Raw genomic sequence first — 16,097 nt, 5'->3', positions numbered from 1 at the left:
TGATGACGTCATCAGCAAATATGGTGGCCCAAACAAACACGTATAAGTGTTTCCATTGCAATTTCACCTCTCTGTGCCACCATAACCACTGCAGCTTCCTTCTCATATTTTGTTGTAAGGAGTTCGTCAGCCAGGACAGCTAGTAATGCATGTTAAACATCGCCATGAAGATCACCGTACGCCATTTTGCTGCGAGTGAGACGCCGTTACCATAGCAACGACGAGGCTTAGTAAAAGGACGGACTTTATCTCCACTCATGCAGCAGTCTTGGAGCACTGGCAGTTACTGCGGCAAGAATTTCTTTTACACTACGATTTTCAGAATGTTGGCCCTGAGGGAGTCAGCCGTTTCAAAGGCTGTATTTGGGACCGAAAGGAACAACTACCTCCCAAACCAAGACCAAGACCAAGGGAGAAATGAGTGGGGCAGAATAGAGTAGCAAGAATGGCACTGAATGCACCAAGGTTTGCAGCAGTAGAGGCTCTTAGGGGTGACATGGGATGGAGCACATTTAGGGAAAAACTAGTAAAGGCCACCTTGAGATATAAAGTGAGACTGGAACAAATGGAGGATGCAAGATTAGCAAGGAAAGTATACTTGTGGAGTATAAGAGATGGCAAATGGGCGAATAAATGTGGGCGATTGATAGACAGGAATGTTATGCTAAGTAGGTGGATGTACCGACCCTTTGAAGATAGGCAGAATGTGTTTGAATTGAGAGTAACAAACAGAAATGGAGAGGGGTTTGAGTGGGATGTAAGAAAGTGGAAGAATGTGATAGATATGGCAGTTAAAGATGAGGGATTGAGCAAGTGGAAGAATGAGATGGAAAGAAAGGAAACTCGACTGGTATATGGTATAGATAGAAAGAGGCCCCAAAGTGTGAGGTGTGGTATGAGGGAAGCCTGGGAGGTGATCTTCTTTTCCGTGTTAGAGTGCAGTGTCTGGATGTGAATGCAAGGAACTATAGATGGTCTGAGTCCCGCAGCAAAGTGTGCCAGATGTGTGACAGGGGTGTGGACGAGACTGTGCAGCATGTAGTGCTGGAATGTAAGAAGTATGACAGAGAGAGAACGAAGATGATGCTGGTGTTTCTGAGCGAGATGGGACGTGGAGTGAATGGGAGGACTGGAAGGGAGTGGATGGTGCTGCTGCTGGGGCTCAGTGGAGAGACGAGTGGACGATTGATTGAGGCAGTGAAAGAGTTCATGGAGGGCATGTGGCGTGCAAGATGTAGGGAATGATATCTTGCCCCGAGAACATAAACTTTCCACATATCTTGTTTTCTTTTCGCAGGAGCTGCCGATACAAAGGCCTGGCTGGGGAGAAATCCCGAGCCACCTGTGACATCAAGATCAAGATCAAGACCAGGCCACCTGTGACATCAAGACCAAGATCATAGATACAGTGAACACTGCTCTCATTCACGTGGTATGCTCTCCCTACGGCAACGTAACTCATCCCAAAACGTAACTTCTCCTAAATCTGAATTCGTCTGCAAGGTGAACACCTATCTCGAACGCTTTGGGGTGCTTTCAGCAGGTGTTTTGGTAGAACAGTGTTGCCACTCACGCCACGGCTACTTGGTGCGATGAGCGGGAAATTTAAAAATCCTTAATCCTCTCGCACACCGTAAGTTTCCGTTCCACTCATCATGCATTTCTCAGGCCCGACTGGCCTTTTTTTGCCGCCGCGATACTCTACACTCCCGGACGTATTTTACCCTCACAGATATATCATACACCAATAAATTTGGTACCAATGGCTTCGTAAAGACTTGTACTAGAACATGCGCAAATAAAAATAGAGGAAAATTTATATATAAACAATACAAACTTGTTTCAATTCTCCGTATAGAGCATTGTAGACAATAAATCCGAAGTACCAACTCTTCCCCACTCGCTAGCTCGAAATTTTGTGGGCCAACTTTTTTAGCCGAATATTTGTTTTGAAGCAGAATCTAGTGACGATTTTTATGGTATCCTCAAAATCCTCATACGCCTATTAGTTCCCGAGTTACACCAAGAAAACTGTATTTTTTTCCTCTCCCGTCAGAGTAGGATAACGACTAAAATTCGCTCAAAGCTCCTCATCTATGCTCCTTAGAAAGATTGCCATATGTTACCATTAAGAAGCTTAATTCAACAAATGACACTACCAAATTTGACGCACTTTCACCGAAAACTTTAATTTTAATGAATTTTTAAAACTTTGATGACACGTTTCGTGTCATCGTGCGCCAGGACCTTTTACGCTTTGATGACGCGAAACGCGTCATCGTGCGCGAGAGGGTTAAAAAAATCTTCCATGACAATCCATATAAAACCGAAACCGTACTATTGGAAACTGTACTATTTGAGAGACGACTGTATATATATATATATATATATATATATATATATATATATATATATATATATATATATATATATATATATATATATATATATATATATATATATATATATATATATATATTTATATATCCAGATCCAGACCAATGAGCGGCGATCGCTGCTACCAACAAGAAGAAAGGGGGACTTTATTACTTGTCACCATTATTCACCTGTTACTCCTTCTTTGTCAAACTCTCGTATTATTCTAGTTAGCCTAATATGTATGCATAGGGCATACATAACGAAATCAGCCCTATTAAGTAAAGATTAAATGTGAAGTCTGCTAAATAAGTGTGAATAATGAATAAATGTAATTAATATAGGTGAAGAGTGTCTTACTGACATCTGCTAATATAAGAGAACTTTAATACTTCTCACCATTATTTCACCTTATCTGCCTAGGAAATATTAGGCTATCAGCAGATTTGAGCGGCTTATTACAGCGAGACACTCCACATTTTTTCATCATATCTATTCTTCACAGTTATTCTTTATATTTATTCTTCACGTTTACTCTTTGTACGTTTATTTTTCACATTTATCCACCAGAATCCTCCGCTCAGCTGATGTAATGCTGACATTTCCCACTGCTCCGGCATACCAACTCTACCGAATCATGCACCTTCGTCTTGTCATGATCGTTACCACGCTGGTAGTCGCCGATACCACGAAGACAGCGACTATGAAAGTGGATCGAGGCGATGGTAATGCCTGATACCAGGATGGTAGGGCCTTTGGTTAGGGTGTGTACCAGACGACTGTGAAAGCGGCTCATAATCTCTAAACTGGCATGGACAGTGAAAGTCATGAATATTACGGGTTTCTGATGCAACACATTAAAAATGATGGTGAGATCATAATAATAACCTAATCATTGAAGAATTCAAATTATGAATATTATGGGTTCTTAAAACAACATTAGAAAACTGGAAATCAGATGAAAGAAATCAATTAAATTATCTTTACAATATTCTAAAAAATGATAAAGCTCTAGTTGGGGGCATTTAACAAGCTGCATGTGGCCTTAGTGCTCATCTCTGTCACATTAGCCCTTGAGCCTGTGGCAGGTGATAATCTATTACCCAAGACCCAGTAAATGGTGCAATAGTTAAACCATTGAATACCTTTAATTACTGTTTTCACATCACACTTATCGCTATCAATGAGATGAAGTGCCACCAGGAGGTCAACAGGAGTAAGCGGGGATGCTCCAGTGTCTAGCGTCACGCCCCATAATCTGTTGAATACCTGTAAGGGAACATAATTTCTTTAAAACATGAAAAACACTAAAGTAATCAAATTATCAATCCAGGACGATCTTGTAACAATGTTTGTGAGCTCTGCTTAACCCTTTCAATACGTGACATAGACGTCAGCGTCACGGTATGGAAAGGGTTAAGAGGAAATGGAAGAGGATTAATCCTCTTCTAAACCTCTTAAGAGGAAATGGAAGAGGATTAAGAGGTTTAGAAGAGGATTAATCCTGTCCCCCACTTGCGACTATAATGTCACATGCATTTCCATTTCTTTCACTACCTCCATACTTTATTACATCTTCCATAGATGTGCCAATGTGAAAATAATGCTTCCTAACAAAGCTAAAGCAGCCTCCTGCACTCCCAAAGCTTCCTTTACAACATGACCATCTCCACTGTAGCATCCTCCAACACAGGCCTAACTGTGCAGTTACATGGGTCCAGAAACACCCTGATAAACCTGAAAAAAAAACTTGCAGGGTCATCCTAAGATGGGCTTTAATAGCTGATTTTCACATAGTGCATTCATGCTTCCTGTGCTAAATTTCATGTTCATATTTCTGATGCATGACAGTTGGGAGGATAATACTGTTTTTTATATCATTCTTTACACACTTCTTCCTTTCAGTAACTCTTTCCAATGCACATATTTCCTGCCTGCCTTTCACTGCTCTCTCCCTCCATGTAAACTAAGAACTTACTCACCCACTCCCTCTATCCTCGTGGTCTTTGCTTTAATTCGGTATGGCTATGAAGCTTTGATAGACTGCTCTCTTGCCCTCTCAAATACCAGACCCTACTCTTGCCAACATTACGTTAAACTTTTTCCTTTTACACAGTGACAAATTTATCTACAATCATCTGTAGCATTCTCTCACATATTGCCAACAATACTATCATCTGCAAGTAGGGTTGCCACCAAATACTGGTCAGTACCTCTCACTTTCAGCTTTGGCCCCTGTCAAAGGCCTTCGTCAGGTTATGGTCGTAAATTAGCATAATACAGTCAAACCTTGGTTTACGAGTGCCTTAGTTTAAGAGTGTTTTGGTTTATGAGCAAAAGAAAAATCTCAAAAAATGTTTTGGTTTATGAATGGTGACTTGGTATATAAGCATCCTGTTTGTTCAAGTCTCTCTCTCTCTCTCTCTCTTTTTTTTGCCACCTCAAGGGTGGGGACACGGGCTATATGTAGGCCGTCAGGGTCGCGCGTACATCCCTTCGAGGAGGGTCCACAGACCCTTGTCGGGTGATGGCTTATGGAGGGGAGGGGAGGATGCCGATAGACCGACTATCGGCTGACGTTAGCGTAGCCGACCAAGTCAGTCTTTCGACTAGGGCATGTCTCTTTGTACAAGTCGAAGACTTAAGCGTGGGTTCCCTTTGTTCGCCATTGCCGCAAGATGAGAGTGCTCAATGCAGAAAACAGTGGGAATAGAGTCTCAGTTAGGGTTGCCAACTTGAGCTACAGAAAATAAGGAAAGCAACATCCCATTTCCCAATACAGAACGATTTTAAGGAACAGTTAGCAAGCCTAAAATTTCTCTAGCCTGCCATGACTGACAGTCGCTGCTGGTGAAGACAGGAGGAAGCAGGGGGGGTCGTTACGATGCGTATTTTACAAGCATTTCAGGACGACCTTTGACAATCATAATTTTATGGACTGGTTTTGTGGTTCACTGAAAAATGCACTCACTACAATTTTAGAAGGCTGAATTGTATGTTTAACCATTCAAACAGCCAAATATTTGAAGAAAATGGTGGCTTTTTTTTTTTTTTCCTACGTCGCGGCCTATTGCGCTGGTAGGCTCCTTCCTGGTGGGGCCTGATGGTCAGCCCAAGGCTTCTTCCCGGTGGGGCCCAGCCTGTTCTGGCGCAGGCGAGTGTTTATAGTGGCGCCATCTTGCATTGGCTCATGCTGTCCTCCCGGAGCTCATCTTTAATCCTAGAATCTAGAGTCCGGGTTGATAGGTGGTCTTCTGGACAGCATGTGGGTAGTTTTAAGCCACTCGGCGGCGGCTGAAAAATCCCAGCTTGGCGGCACCGGGCGGGGATTGAATTCGCGTCCTCCTGAACGCGGCACCGTCACTCTGTCGACTCAGCCACCACCTCAGTCTGTGTTGTAGACTCGTAGAGATAACATCCGTGCACTCGTGTCCAATTGCATATGTGCTTTGGTGTGCGATCTTAAGTGTTTTCAGCACTACAGTGTGCGTTCGCTATGCTTTAACAACGTCCCCAAGAAAGATGGTTAAAAGGGATGGTGCTGCAAAGAAGAAAACAGGAACGGCAGATACTATGCTTGCGACAGGAATGTGGTGCGAACCTTGGCAGTTTGTATGCCCTCCTGGACGTGACTGACTCCCGTTCATCCTTCATCTCGGAAAATACGTTGAGTTATCTTCATGTTGGTGGTTGAACGTAGTTCCGGTGCCTCGAGATTAGGGAAACTGCGGCTGCTAAACCCCGGTGTGAAGCCTACACCTCGAGCGTAATTAGCGGTTGCAGGAGTCTCCGTAACAATTGTAACACATTGATTTGTGTTTTATATTATTTATCATTGCTATTTGTAAGTAAAATTACTTTAATTCTGGATAAAATAACATGTAAAATAATTTTCATATAAAATATTTTTTGAGATATGGGACACATTAATGGGATTTACATTAATTTCAGTGGGGAAATTAGTTTTGGTTTATGAGTGTTTTGGTGTGTGAGCAAAATTCCGGAGCGAATTAAACTCATAAACCGAGGTATGACTGTACTGTACATGAAGCAGGTATGGTCTGGCAATTATATACTGGTGGCAAATTTAAAGGGTTGAAGTAGTATGATGTCCATATTGTTAGTATTGTTTTACTTCAATAATTATAAACTGTTTCAATCTAACTTAACTACTGCAAGAGTTTATTTCAAGTTAGGAATTGTGGTGAGACCATAAGAAAGAAAGGATAATGAAAATAAGATATAGTTACCTCTTTCACAACATGTGGGTTTAACTTGATTAGCTTTGGCAAAACTGCAATCACTTCCTTTTTGCTGAGCCCTGTCAGAACAGGAATTAGGAAGCGCACATCTGAAACTCTTCTGTTGTAGAGTTCTCGTACACGACACACCAGAGCTTCACTAGGAGGGGCTGCAAGTGAGTACAACAGAATTAAGGAATATACACGCAAGCAACTAAAGGAAAGTATTCTACAAACACAAGCACTCATTATTTAATGATATTAAGTACCATGAAAGAAAATTCACCTTTTTCTGTAAGGATGTGAATAATACGGGTAATGAGAGTCTCTCCACCCTTAGGACAAGTCTCCACCAGCTTGAGTAGCTGAGGGGATTCCATGCCCATGTGACGGATGGGGCCCTCCAACAAGCGAAGGATTGACCGCTTGGCTTCATTCACTGTCTTTACATAGACCTGTGCTAGACTGGTAAAAGTAATGTGCAGCAAAGTATATACATTAATTACTCATGTATCTGAATAAAAATAAATATATATATAAAAAATGACAACAAATGAAGCAGAAACACCAGAAAAAAAGTAAAAGTGGCATGGCTGTTGAGATGGCAGAAAACACAATATACACTATTTGAATAATTTTTCAATAATGTAATTTGTATAATTTCATAACTTACTCATGGATCATGGACTGATTGAGTGGCAGCAAGGCCAGATACAAATAGAGGCAGGCTTTGACAGATGACTCTGTCCACTCCATAGGCTGTAAAGGGCGACCCAAATTATGGGACCAAAGGGCTTCTGGAGGTGCATCCAAAAGTAAGTATTTGAGGAACTGTGTGGCAGACTGTGCCACAATTTCTCTGAAGTTTTCCTGATCACACAGTTCAACAAGTATAGGCATCACTTGCTCACGCACCTGATGACAAAAAAATGACATAAACATTCAACAATTACTGACCAAACTTTACATGTACACTCATGCATGACATGCTGAACTTGGCAAAAATATATCCCAGTTGGAGAAGTAGTATATTAATTACATGGCAACATACAAGGATAAGTATTACACACGAAAAACAACTCACTGTCTCTTGGTCATGGGTAGCTAATAAGGCCAGGACCTCGAGGGCAGGTCTGGAGGATGGCGGTCTCCATTGTGCTATATCCTTCAGTGTGTTGGCCACAACCAGAATGGAGTCAACACCCTGACTGCCACATCTATAGACAGTGAAGTACAAAGAAAGTGGAAGAGAGCAATTTGTATGTGACTGCAATATTCATTATCACCAGCACCAACACTGTCAGTTCCTCTGCTTATTCTTCTAAGACTCATTCTAATTTCCTCAAGTTTGTTTTGATGTCTGCATTTCTCAAGTTTGTTTTGATGTTCATAGCTTTTATAATCACTAGCTACCTATAGTTTATGTGGGCTAAGGATTTACATTTTCTGTGTTAAGAAAATCAAATTATATTTAACAGCATATATTTCCTTGTCCCTCATATTGAGTATCTACTGAATATTTTTATCAAACTCTCTCAATACCTGCTCACAACAAATATCAATTAAACATACTTTTGCTGCTCTTTGTGATTCAATTGGTTCTAATCACCTCTCAGTAAATACACTACATAATAACTTCCAAAGACAATAACTGATTTTGTAAAGTACCTGAGCAATGATGTGATGAGTTCCTCAGGCACATGTGGTGCTTCCAGAAATAATCGGGAAAGAAACCTGCAATAAAAATTTATCATAAGAACATCTTTTTAGAAATATGATAATTTTTTTTTTTTTTGAGGGGGTGATTTTTCAACTTTCCAGCTTTGCATATGTCTGCTTCTTTTTAAAATGTCTCTTCCAGCTTTAAAACCCAAGATTACATTGCTCACTGTGAAAATATTCCTATAAGCAAAAGAATAGTGTTTTGAAACTACACAGTTATTCAGGCCTTGTTTCATGCCAATCAGTGACATCTATACTTGCCTCAATCAATTGTGATTTTAAGACAATAAAGTTTATATCAATAATGGTGCGTATGAAAAGTTTGGCATTAAAAAAAAAGTGTCAAGCGGTAGTGCAACATAATACATCAAGGTGGTTTGGCCATAGTAATAGAAAGAGGACAGGCACGTCACAAGCTTGACTCCTTGTTATACAATATGCAAGGCAGATCCCGTAAACCTAACCCCACCTAGCCTCACTAGCCTTTGATATGCCTTTTCCACTCATCCACCACTCTATTAGTAAACCAATTTATCTTCTTTTTGAATCTGAATTTATTATACTTGCCATTGCTATGTGTCCTGCCCAGCCCTCTTATCACCAAACTTATTAATAACACTCACATTAAAGCCCTTCATCCATTTATGAACTTGATCAAGTCACCTTGCACCCTTTATCTTTCAAAGGAATGCAAATTTAGATATTTATTTATGTCCTTATATGGCAAGTTTCTCAACCCATGTATCATTTTTGTCACCACCCTCTGCACAGATTCTAACATCTTGATGTCCATTCTGTACTAAGGAGACCCGAACTGAATCACATAATTGAGATGATGCCTAACTGATGGTAAATATAGCAAGAGGATGACCAGCACTTCTATTGCTTATGCTCCTTGAAATGAAACCCAGTATCCTGTTTGGATGATTTTCAGCCTGAATGCATTGAGTCCTTGGATACAGATCAGAGCTCACTAAGATTCCTAAATCTCTCTCACATCTAATAGACCTGCTTAGGGGATTGTCATTTAAGAAATAGATGTGAAGGGTTATTCATGCCTACACTCAGAATACTACTACACTTTCCAATACTGAACTCCATCTGCCACCTCCCTGCCTAATCATACAATCTGTCAATTTCATCCTGCAAAAAACTAGCATCCTAATCTAATTTAATTACTCTGCTGATCTTTTTATCATCCGCAAACTTACTAACAACACTACTTATTCCTGTGTCCAAATCATTGATGAGAAAATTTATAAATCAAAAGCTGTGGGACCCTACTCATAACACAGCCTCAGTCAGATTTTTTACCATAGATTTGCAGTCTTTGATTCCTATTAGTAAGCTACACCCTGATCCAGTTTAGCACTTCGCAAGCTATTCTGTGAGCCTGTAATTTTAGTAACAACTGGATGAGGAACTTTGTCGAATACTTTACTAAAATCTAGATATATTTTCATAGTTTCCATCCATTCATTCATTCATCTTTGATGCCTGCTCCTAGGAGCTCCCACCAGGGGATGGCCATGGCAGAAGAGTTTCCATCTCTCTCTATCCAGACACTCCCTCTTGCCTGCTCAAAGTTTCTCAAGGATCTTTCACTCCTCTCCCTGACCTACTCCTGTACCCAACTCTCCATTTCACTGGAGGTTGTTCTCTAACATTCCCTCCCTCAATCTCACTCACATACACCCTCCTGGTCATCTTACTCTCCTCCATTCGCTCCATGTGGCCAAACCACCTTAAAGTCTGTCGCTTCACTTCTTCCTCCACTCCACACTTCTTCCCTTCACCCACGTGACACATTCCAAAATGCTCATACACACTTTCATTACTCATTCCATCCATTCTACTCACACCACATGCGCTCCTCAAATAACTCATTTCCACTGCCTGCACTCTAGACCTCTGAGTTTCTATTTCTGTCTAATGCCTCTACAGTCATCCCTCAAATAGTACGGTTTCCAATAGTTTGGTTTTGGTTTTATATGGATTGTCATAGAAGATCTTTTAGGATTTCTAAATTTCCTGCTTGTCAAGAAATTTAAAAATCCTAAAAAATCTTCTTAGAAAATCCACATAAAACCAAAATTGAACTATTGGAAACGTACCATTTGAGGGATGACTGTATTACTTTATTACAGAAGAGGCAAGACCTACCCTTTGTGAACCCATATCATTGAATCATATATCAAGTTTTGGTGCTCTAGATGATCCCGAATGCCCCTGGCTATTATCGACTTTAACATCTTGCCTACTACTGATATTAAGCAAATTGGTCAGTAATGAGAATAGGCTAAGCTCTCTTCCTTTTTGAAAATCAGTCACATTGGACACACAACCATAATTTACTGATAATTTAAACATATTGGCCAGTGGGCTCCTTGCATTCCAAGTGAAATATCTTATCACGACATGGTGATTTATTTTTTTCAGCCTATTACTTTTATCCTGCACTACCAACCTAGTAATGACCACATCCCTCAACTTGTCATTTTCCTTTCCTCCATATATTGAAGTCTCTCCAGAATGGATTTTATATTTTCCTGTGTGAAAATTGTATACAGGTAACTCTCGATTTATCTTGAAGAGGTCGCGTAAATCAAAAACAATGTAAATCAAACAAGAGGTAGGTTTCTGTCGAAAAATAAATACCGCATTTTGCGGCATATAACGCGCACCCCAAACTTTAAGACAACAATTTAAAAAAAAAAAGTTCTTATAATGCTCAGAAATATGTACGGGTTAAAGAACACTGACAATGTACAGTTTCCCGAAATACATATATTTTTGGTGTAATCTTTACTGCTTGAATTGACAAGTGTCCTTGAGTAAAGCAATGAAAATGGCGGCTGGGCTGGTGTTGTGAGAAATACATCCCCGTAAACATACTGATGATGCACAGCTTCTGATATCATAATAAGCATATTATTCTCACCATCACTCGTAGGTTATGACAGACAACTAGGCAAGGCACAATTCACACGGTTCTGGTAACACGTGGCATGCAGCTGTTTGTTGTTTGGGTGTGGTTGTGTGGTTTTCAAACAATGCAAATGGCGGCCGGGCTGGTGTTGCGAGAAATATCTCCTCGTACATACTGATTATGTACAGCTTCTGAGATCATAATTAGCTTATTATTCTCACCATCACTTGTAGGTTATGACAGACAACTAGGCAAGACACAATTCACGCAGTTCTGGTGACATGCGGCATGCAGCTGTTTGTTGTATGGGTGTGGTTGTGTGGTTTGTAAACAATGCAAATGGCGGCCGGGCTGGTATTACGCGAAATAACTCCTCGTACAAGATTCATGATGTACAGTTTCTGATATCATATTTAGCCCATTATTCTCACTAATATTAATAATTAAAAATGAACACATGGATATTTTTTTTCCAATATGATTTTTTTATGTAGCTTGTACTGCTCCTTAGTCATACAATCGTAAGCCACCTGTGACATCAAGATCAAGATCATACAAATGGCGCCCAACGGAAAAATGGGATAACGGCAAGGCATGGGCGATCCTCCACCAATTAAATTTTTGTATAGTAGTTATTTGATTGCCCTGTATTCTATGGTAACATATTATAAGACAGCCATGGACTATGATGGATCATTAACAATAATAAAGGTAAGTTTGCAGTTGTCATTGGATAAGACGAAAAACAGACCCTTAAAAACACTCCAAAGAAAAAAAATCATAAAAAATTTGTACATTCGGCGCATAACGCGCAGGGCTAAACTTTCAGGCATTTTTTATGTGAAAAAGGTGCGCGTTATACACCGGAGAATACTATTCACTTCATTCAGTGGAGAGAGAGGGAAAATATCCATATCACCGAGATATCCACTCAGGCACTCAGTCTCAGCCTCACTCGTCTAAGAAAGAAATGAGGGACACTATGAGCGACTGGCTAGTATTGGTATCGGTACCGAGCAGTCTGGTACCAGTGCCGTACCATATAGGTGGTACTGTTAGTACCGGTACTGGTACCGTTACCTGCCCACCCCTATCGTTGAGTAGCGTGGCAGCGTGGGTACTGTATAATACCTGTATAATGATACAACAAAGGAATTAAATCCAATGCAACTTACTCATCTCTTTCCTTGCTTGCTTCCTTGGCTAGAGTTTTCATCACTATACTACTCAGGACGTCATCATACTGTTTCTCTTTTTCCTTTTTTCCTGCAGTGGCTATGAAGCGGTTGACCTGCGAGAGGTCATGGTTGGTGGCATACTCAGAATATAGCCACGAGAAGAGCAGGTCATAGTTGTTTGTCATGTCTTCCAGCAAAAAGTCCTCCAGTTCTGCAAATCACCCAATGTATCACTAAACATGACACTATGCTTAGCAGACAAAAATTGCAATTAAATTCTGCTTGTAAATATCCTGTTGTTGTTTATAGCATGAAGGTAAATTAGATAAGACAAATAAACATATTGTAATTCTTGATCAACACATGATCACTTGATGCTTTTGATATGCTGAAAGGGATCCTGATATAACACACAAAAAAGTAACATATGACAGCACAACAACATCAAAGTGGCATGGTGGTTCTCTTGTAAATTTACAGTATAATGATGAAATGCATTCATTGGCACATTACCAGCAAGTGACCATTTTGAAATAGATACAAAAATATAGAAGAGATCAACTTGCTGAGTTCCCAGAAAGAAACATGCTTACAGACTTGGGAAACCTCACCTGCACATTCAACAGGTGATAAGGAGCCAGTCAGAACTGTTAGAATTTGGAGACACTCTTTGGCACCAGACCCCAGCAAGTGAGTTTTGTGACACCGTAGGAGGCGCTTTAACAGAAGCTGTTGCATCGTTGCATTTGCTGCAGTATTCATTGGTTTTGTGACTTCTTCCAGTTTCATAGTCTTGGCTTTCTGTCTTGTCCCTCGTGTCGCCAGTCCAGCAGGCACCAACAATGGACCACTCTGGACAAAATAAGTATTTTCAAATAAGATGAAATAAACACCACCGCTGATAAATGTGACTGCCAAGTGGCATCAACACAAGACTTTTCTCATCACAAAATATATTCTCAAGTACATAACAGAAAGGAAATAACATATGATCCAATGAGTTTTAATCAAACAACATATTAAAATTAGGACAGTTTTGGGAGAAGTCAAATAAAAAAGGCAAATTCTATGGTATAAATTATATACACATAAACAGCTACAAGACTGTAAACATACTGTCACGTGAGGCAGCACCCACCTGCACAGACTCCTCCTGCAGCACTCTGCCACCAACCAACCGGGAGATGTTGCTCTCATCATCACTGTCAAAGCCACCTTTCATCTGTATTTCCATCAGGTGATAAATTCAAAATTAATGTATCAGGATGAGGCAACTATATAACTGCTTGTTCTTTTCATACTTCATGGAATAATATATTATCATGACTATATCATGAGGATTACATATTATAGAAAAGGAAATACAGACCAAAATTGAAATATGCAAGGATTGAATGTATAAAATTAAGTCTTAACCCCTAAAGGGTGGATGACCATAATCACGGGCAGTAACTTGGTGGGTTGAAATGGCAGGTGTCTGTAATCATGACTTGGCGACTATGTGGTTTTATTTTAAATGCATTAAGATTCCTTTCCTAGGATAGCTTTCCACAATAAATACATGACATCCTGTGTCCTGTTACCACCCAAACTGTGACCTTTTGTCAATGGTAACCCAGCTTTGAGGCGAGATGGAGTCACTCGCTAAGTCTGCCATTCAGTCACACTAGCCTCTCAGTTCGGGGCAGGGGAGAGGGGATGGGATGCAGGGGCATAATTTTGGGGGAGCAAGGAGTGCTACTAATGTTTTTTATATCAGCCTCAAAATGCGCCCCCCCTCCCCCTTTTTTTATGTGCCAGCCTATAGCACCGGTAGGTTTTCTTAAGGGGCTTGGTTGGTGGTTGGCCCCAGCCTGTCGTGGCACAGGCAAGTGTTTTATAGTGGCGCTATCTTTTCTTGGCTTATTCTGCACATCCAGAGCTCGTTCTTGATTCACTTCAACGATTCCTCTAGGGTCTGGGTTGATGGGTGGTCTTCAGGACAGCATGTGGGTAGTTTTAGGCCACTCGGCAGTGACTGAAAAATCCTAGGTGGTAGTGGCGGATTCGAACCGGCATCGTCCAGAACGCGATGAATGCGTGGCCCACACGCTAACCACTCAACCACCGCCTCCCTAAAAGTGCTTATTTAAAAAAATCCTCAAAACTGCGCATGCTCGCTTCACTTGCTACCCCCCCCCCCCTCCCATAAACCCAATGATGTATTGTTTATAAAAATCGGTCAAATAGTGGCGGTTATTGCAGAAAAAACTGAAACTCATCCCGTTTTCTAAAAAGGAGTTAAAGAGTTCACCCATTAACCTCTATGCGACGGAGAGCAGCGATTGCTGCTCGTCTGACAGAGGACGGGTGGCGGTGATCGCCGCTCTGCTTATATTTCCCTCATGTTAGCCATTCTCCCAAATTTTTTCGTCCCCAAATATGTCAACACTTGTCCTGAGTACTTTTATTAGCCAGTCAGTGCGTCTGAGGCTTTCTTGGTGGATGGACGTGTAAAAATAGAATATCTGCTTTAGAAACGCCTCGTCGGTCCGTGCGGTTAGTGGCTACGTCCACTCCGATAGCTAATTCATCACGTACTGATCGCTCAAGTGCTATACCTTCCGAGAGTGCATTAGAATATGAACTTGATATTTCTGTTGTAACTCTGGAAAGTGATTTTGAGTGGAGTGATTGTGATTCTGATTGGCATAACATGAGTAGCAATGATGATGGGGCAACCACCTCAGGTCCACCAGCTCTGACCACGTGCACTGCTGCGACATGTTCCACACCTGTTACTGCCCCGTCCCAGTGGGCAGGAAATGACAAGGCCAAAGTCTATATACACCAAGTCAAGGCATTCTGCCTTCAAAACTCTACTAGTACGCGCAGGGGGGAGTTTGGGGTGGAGCTGCGAGGTGAAATCATCTCAGTCCAAGTACAGGTAACCCTCGATTTATGTGTGTTTGGTTTACACGTTTTTGAAATAACGCGGGGTCCAAAATCCAAATAAATGTTTAATTTACACGTTTTTTTTCTCACTTATACACGATATTTTATGGATATCTGACGCAACTGGACTCACATGGCGCCGTGGCCACACAGCTGAGCTCAGTTCTTCCCGCGTGCCACTTGAACAACAATACAGTACCCACGCTGCCACGCTACTCAACAATAGGGGTGGGCAGGTACCGGTACTAACAGTACCAGCTATACGGTACGGTACCGGTACCAAAACTAGCCAGTCGCTCATGGTGTCCCTCATTTCTTCCTCACACGAGTGAGGCTGAGACTGAGTGCCTGAGTGGATATCTCGGTGATATGGTTATTCTCTCTCTCCACTGAATGAAGTGAATATTTATTTTTCGATAGAAACCTACCTCTTGTTTGATTTACATTGTTTTTGATTTACGCAACCTCTTCAAGGACACAATACTTGCATATATCGAGAGTTACCTGTACCCGCCAGTTCACGGGAGACTAAAGCTGCAGCCGTGTGTGCACCTTGGATGTGGATTCTCGCCTTCTTTCACCACGCATTAAGGCAAGCCAATGACAAGAAAAATATGCCTTTTTATTGAGCTATGCGTGACTAATTCCAATGCCTACAAGCGGCGGTGTGGGGAGTGAGGGGTCAGCATGACTCCTAGGCTGTCACACAACTCCTCC

At 41.2% G+C, this 16,097-nt stretch overlaps 1 protein-coding gene across 1 annotated transcript in view; it reads right to left on the bottom strand.

Annotated features, from left to right (window-relative positions):
- LOC127009371 (symplekin-like) overlaps positions 1 to 16,097 on the bottom strand; it is a 48,016-nt gene that overhangs the window by 8,549 nt on the left and 23,370 nt on the right. Inside the window, exons 9-17 of the mRNA XM_050882391.1 lie at positions 13,585 to 13,668; positions 13,058 to 13,298; positions 12,444 to 12,657; positions 8,286 to 8,351; positions 7,702 to 7,834; positions 7,291 to 7,532; positions 6,904 to 7,082; positions 6,627 to 6,787; positions 3,522 to 3,645 (exon numbers count right to left, since the gene is read on the bottom strand). Coding sequence (XP_050738348.1) covers positions 3,522 to 3,645; positions 6,627 to 6,787; positions 6,904 to 7,082; positions 7,291 to 7,532; positions 7,702 to 7,834; positions 8,286 to 8,351; positions 12,444 to 12,657; positions 13,058 to 13,298; positions 13,585 to 13,668 — 1,444 coding nt within the window. The remainder of the gene's footprint in view (positions 1 to 3,521; positions 3,646 to 6,626; positions 6,788 to 6,903; positions 7,083 to 7,290; positions 7,533 to 7,701; positions 7,835 to 8,285; positions 8,352 to 12,443; positions 12,658 to 13,057; positions 13,299 to 13,584; positions 13,669 to 16,097) is intronic.

This window comes from Eriocheir sinensis, chromosome 40, assembly GCF_024679095.1.
Source record: "Eriocheir sinensis breed Jianghai 21 chromosome 40, ASM2467909v1, whole genome shotgun sequence".
In the NCBI taxonomy this organism is placed as follows: Eukaryota; Metazoa; Arthropoda; class Malacostraca; order Decapoda; family Varunidae; genus Eriocheir; species Eriocheir sinensis.
This window is presented reverse-complemented; position numbering and strand designations above follow the sequence as displayed.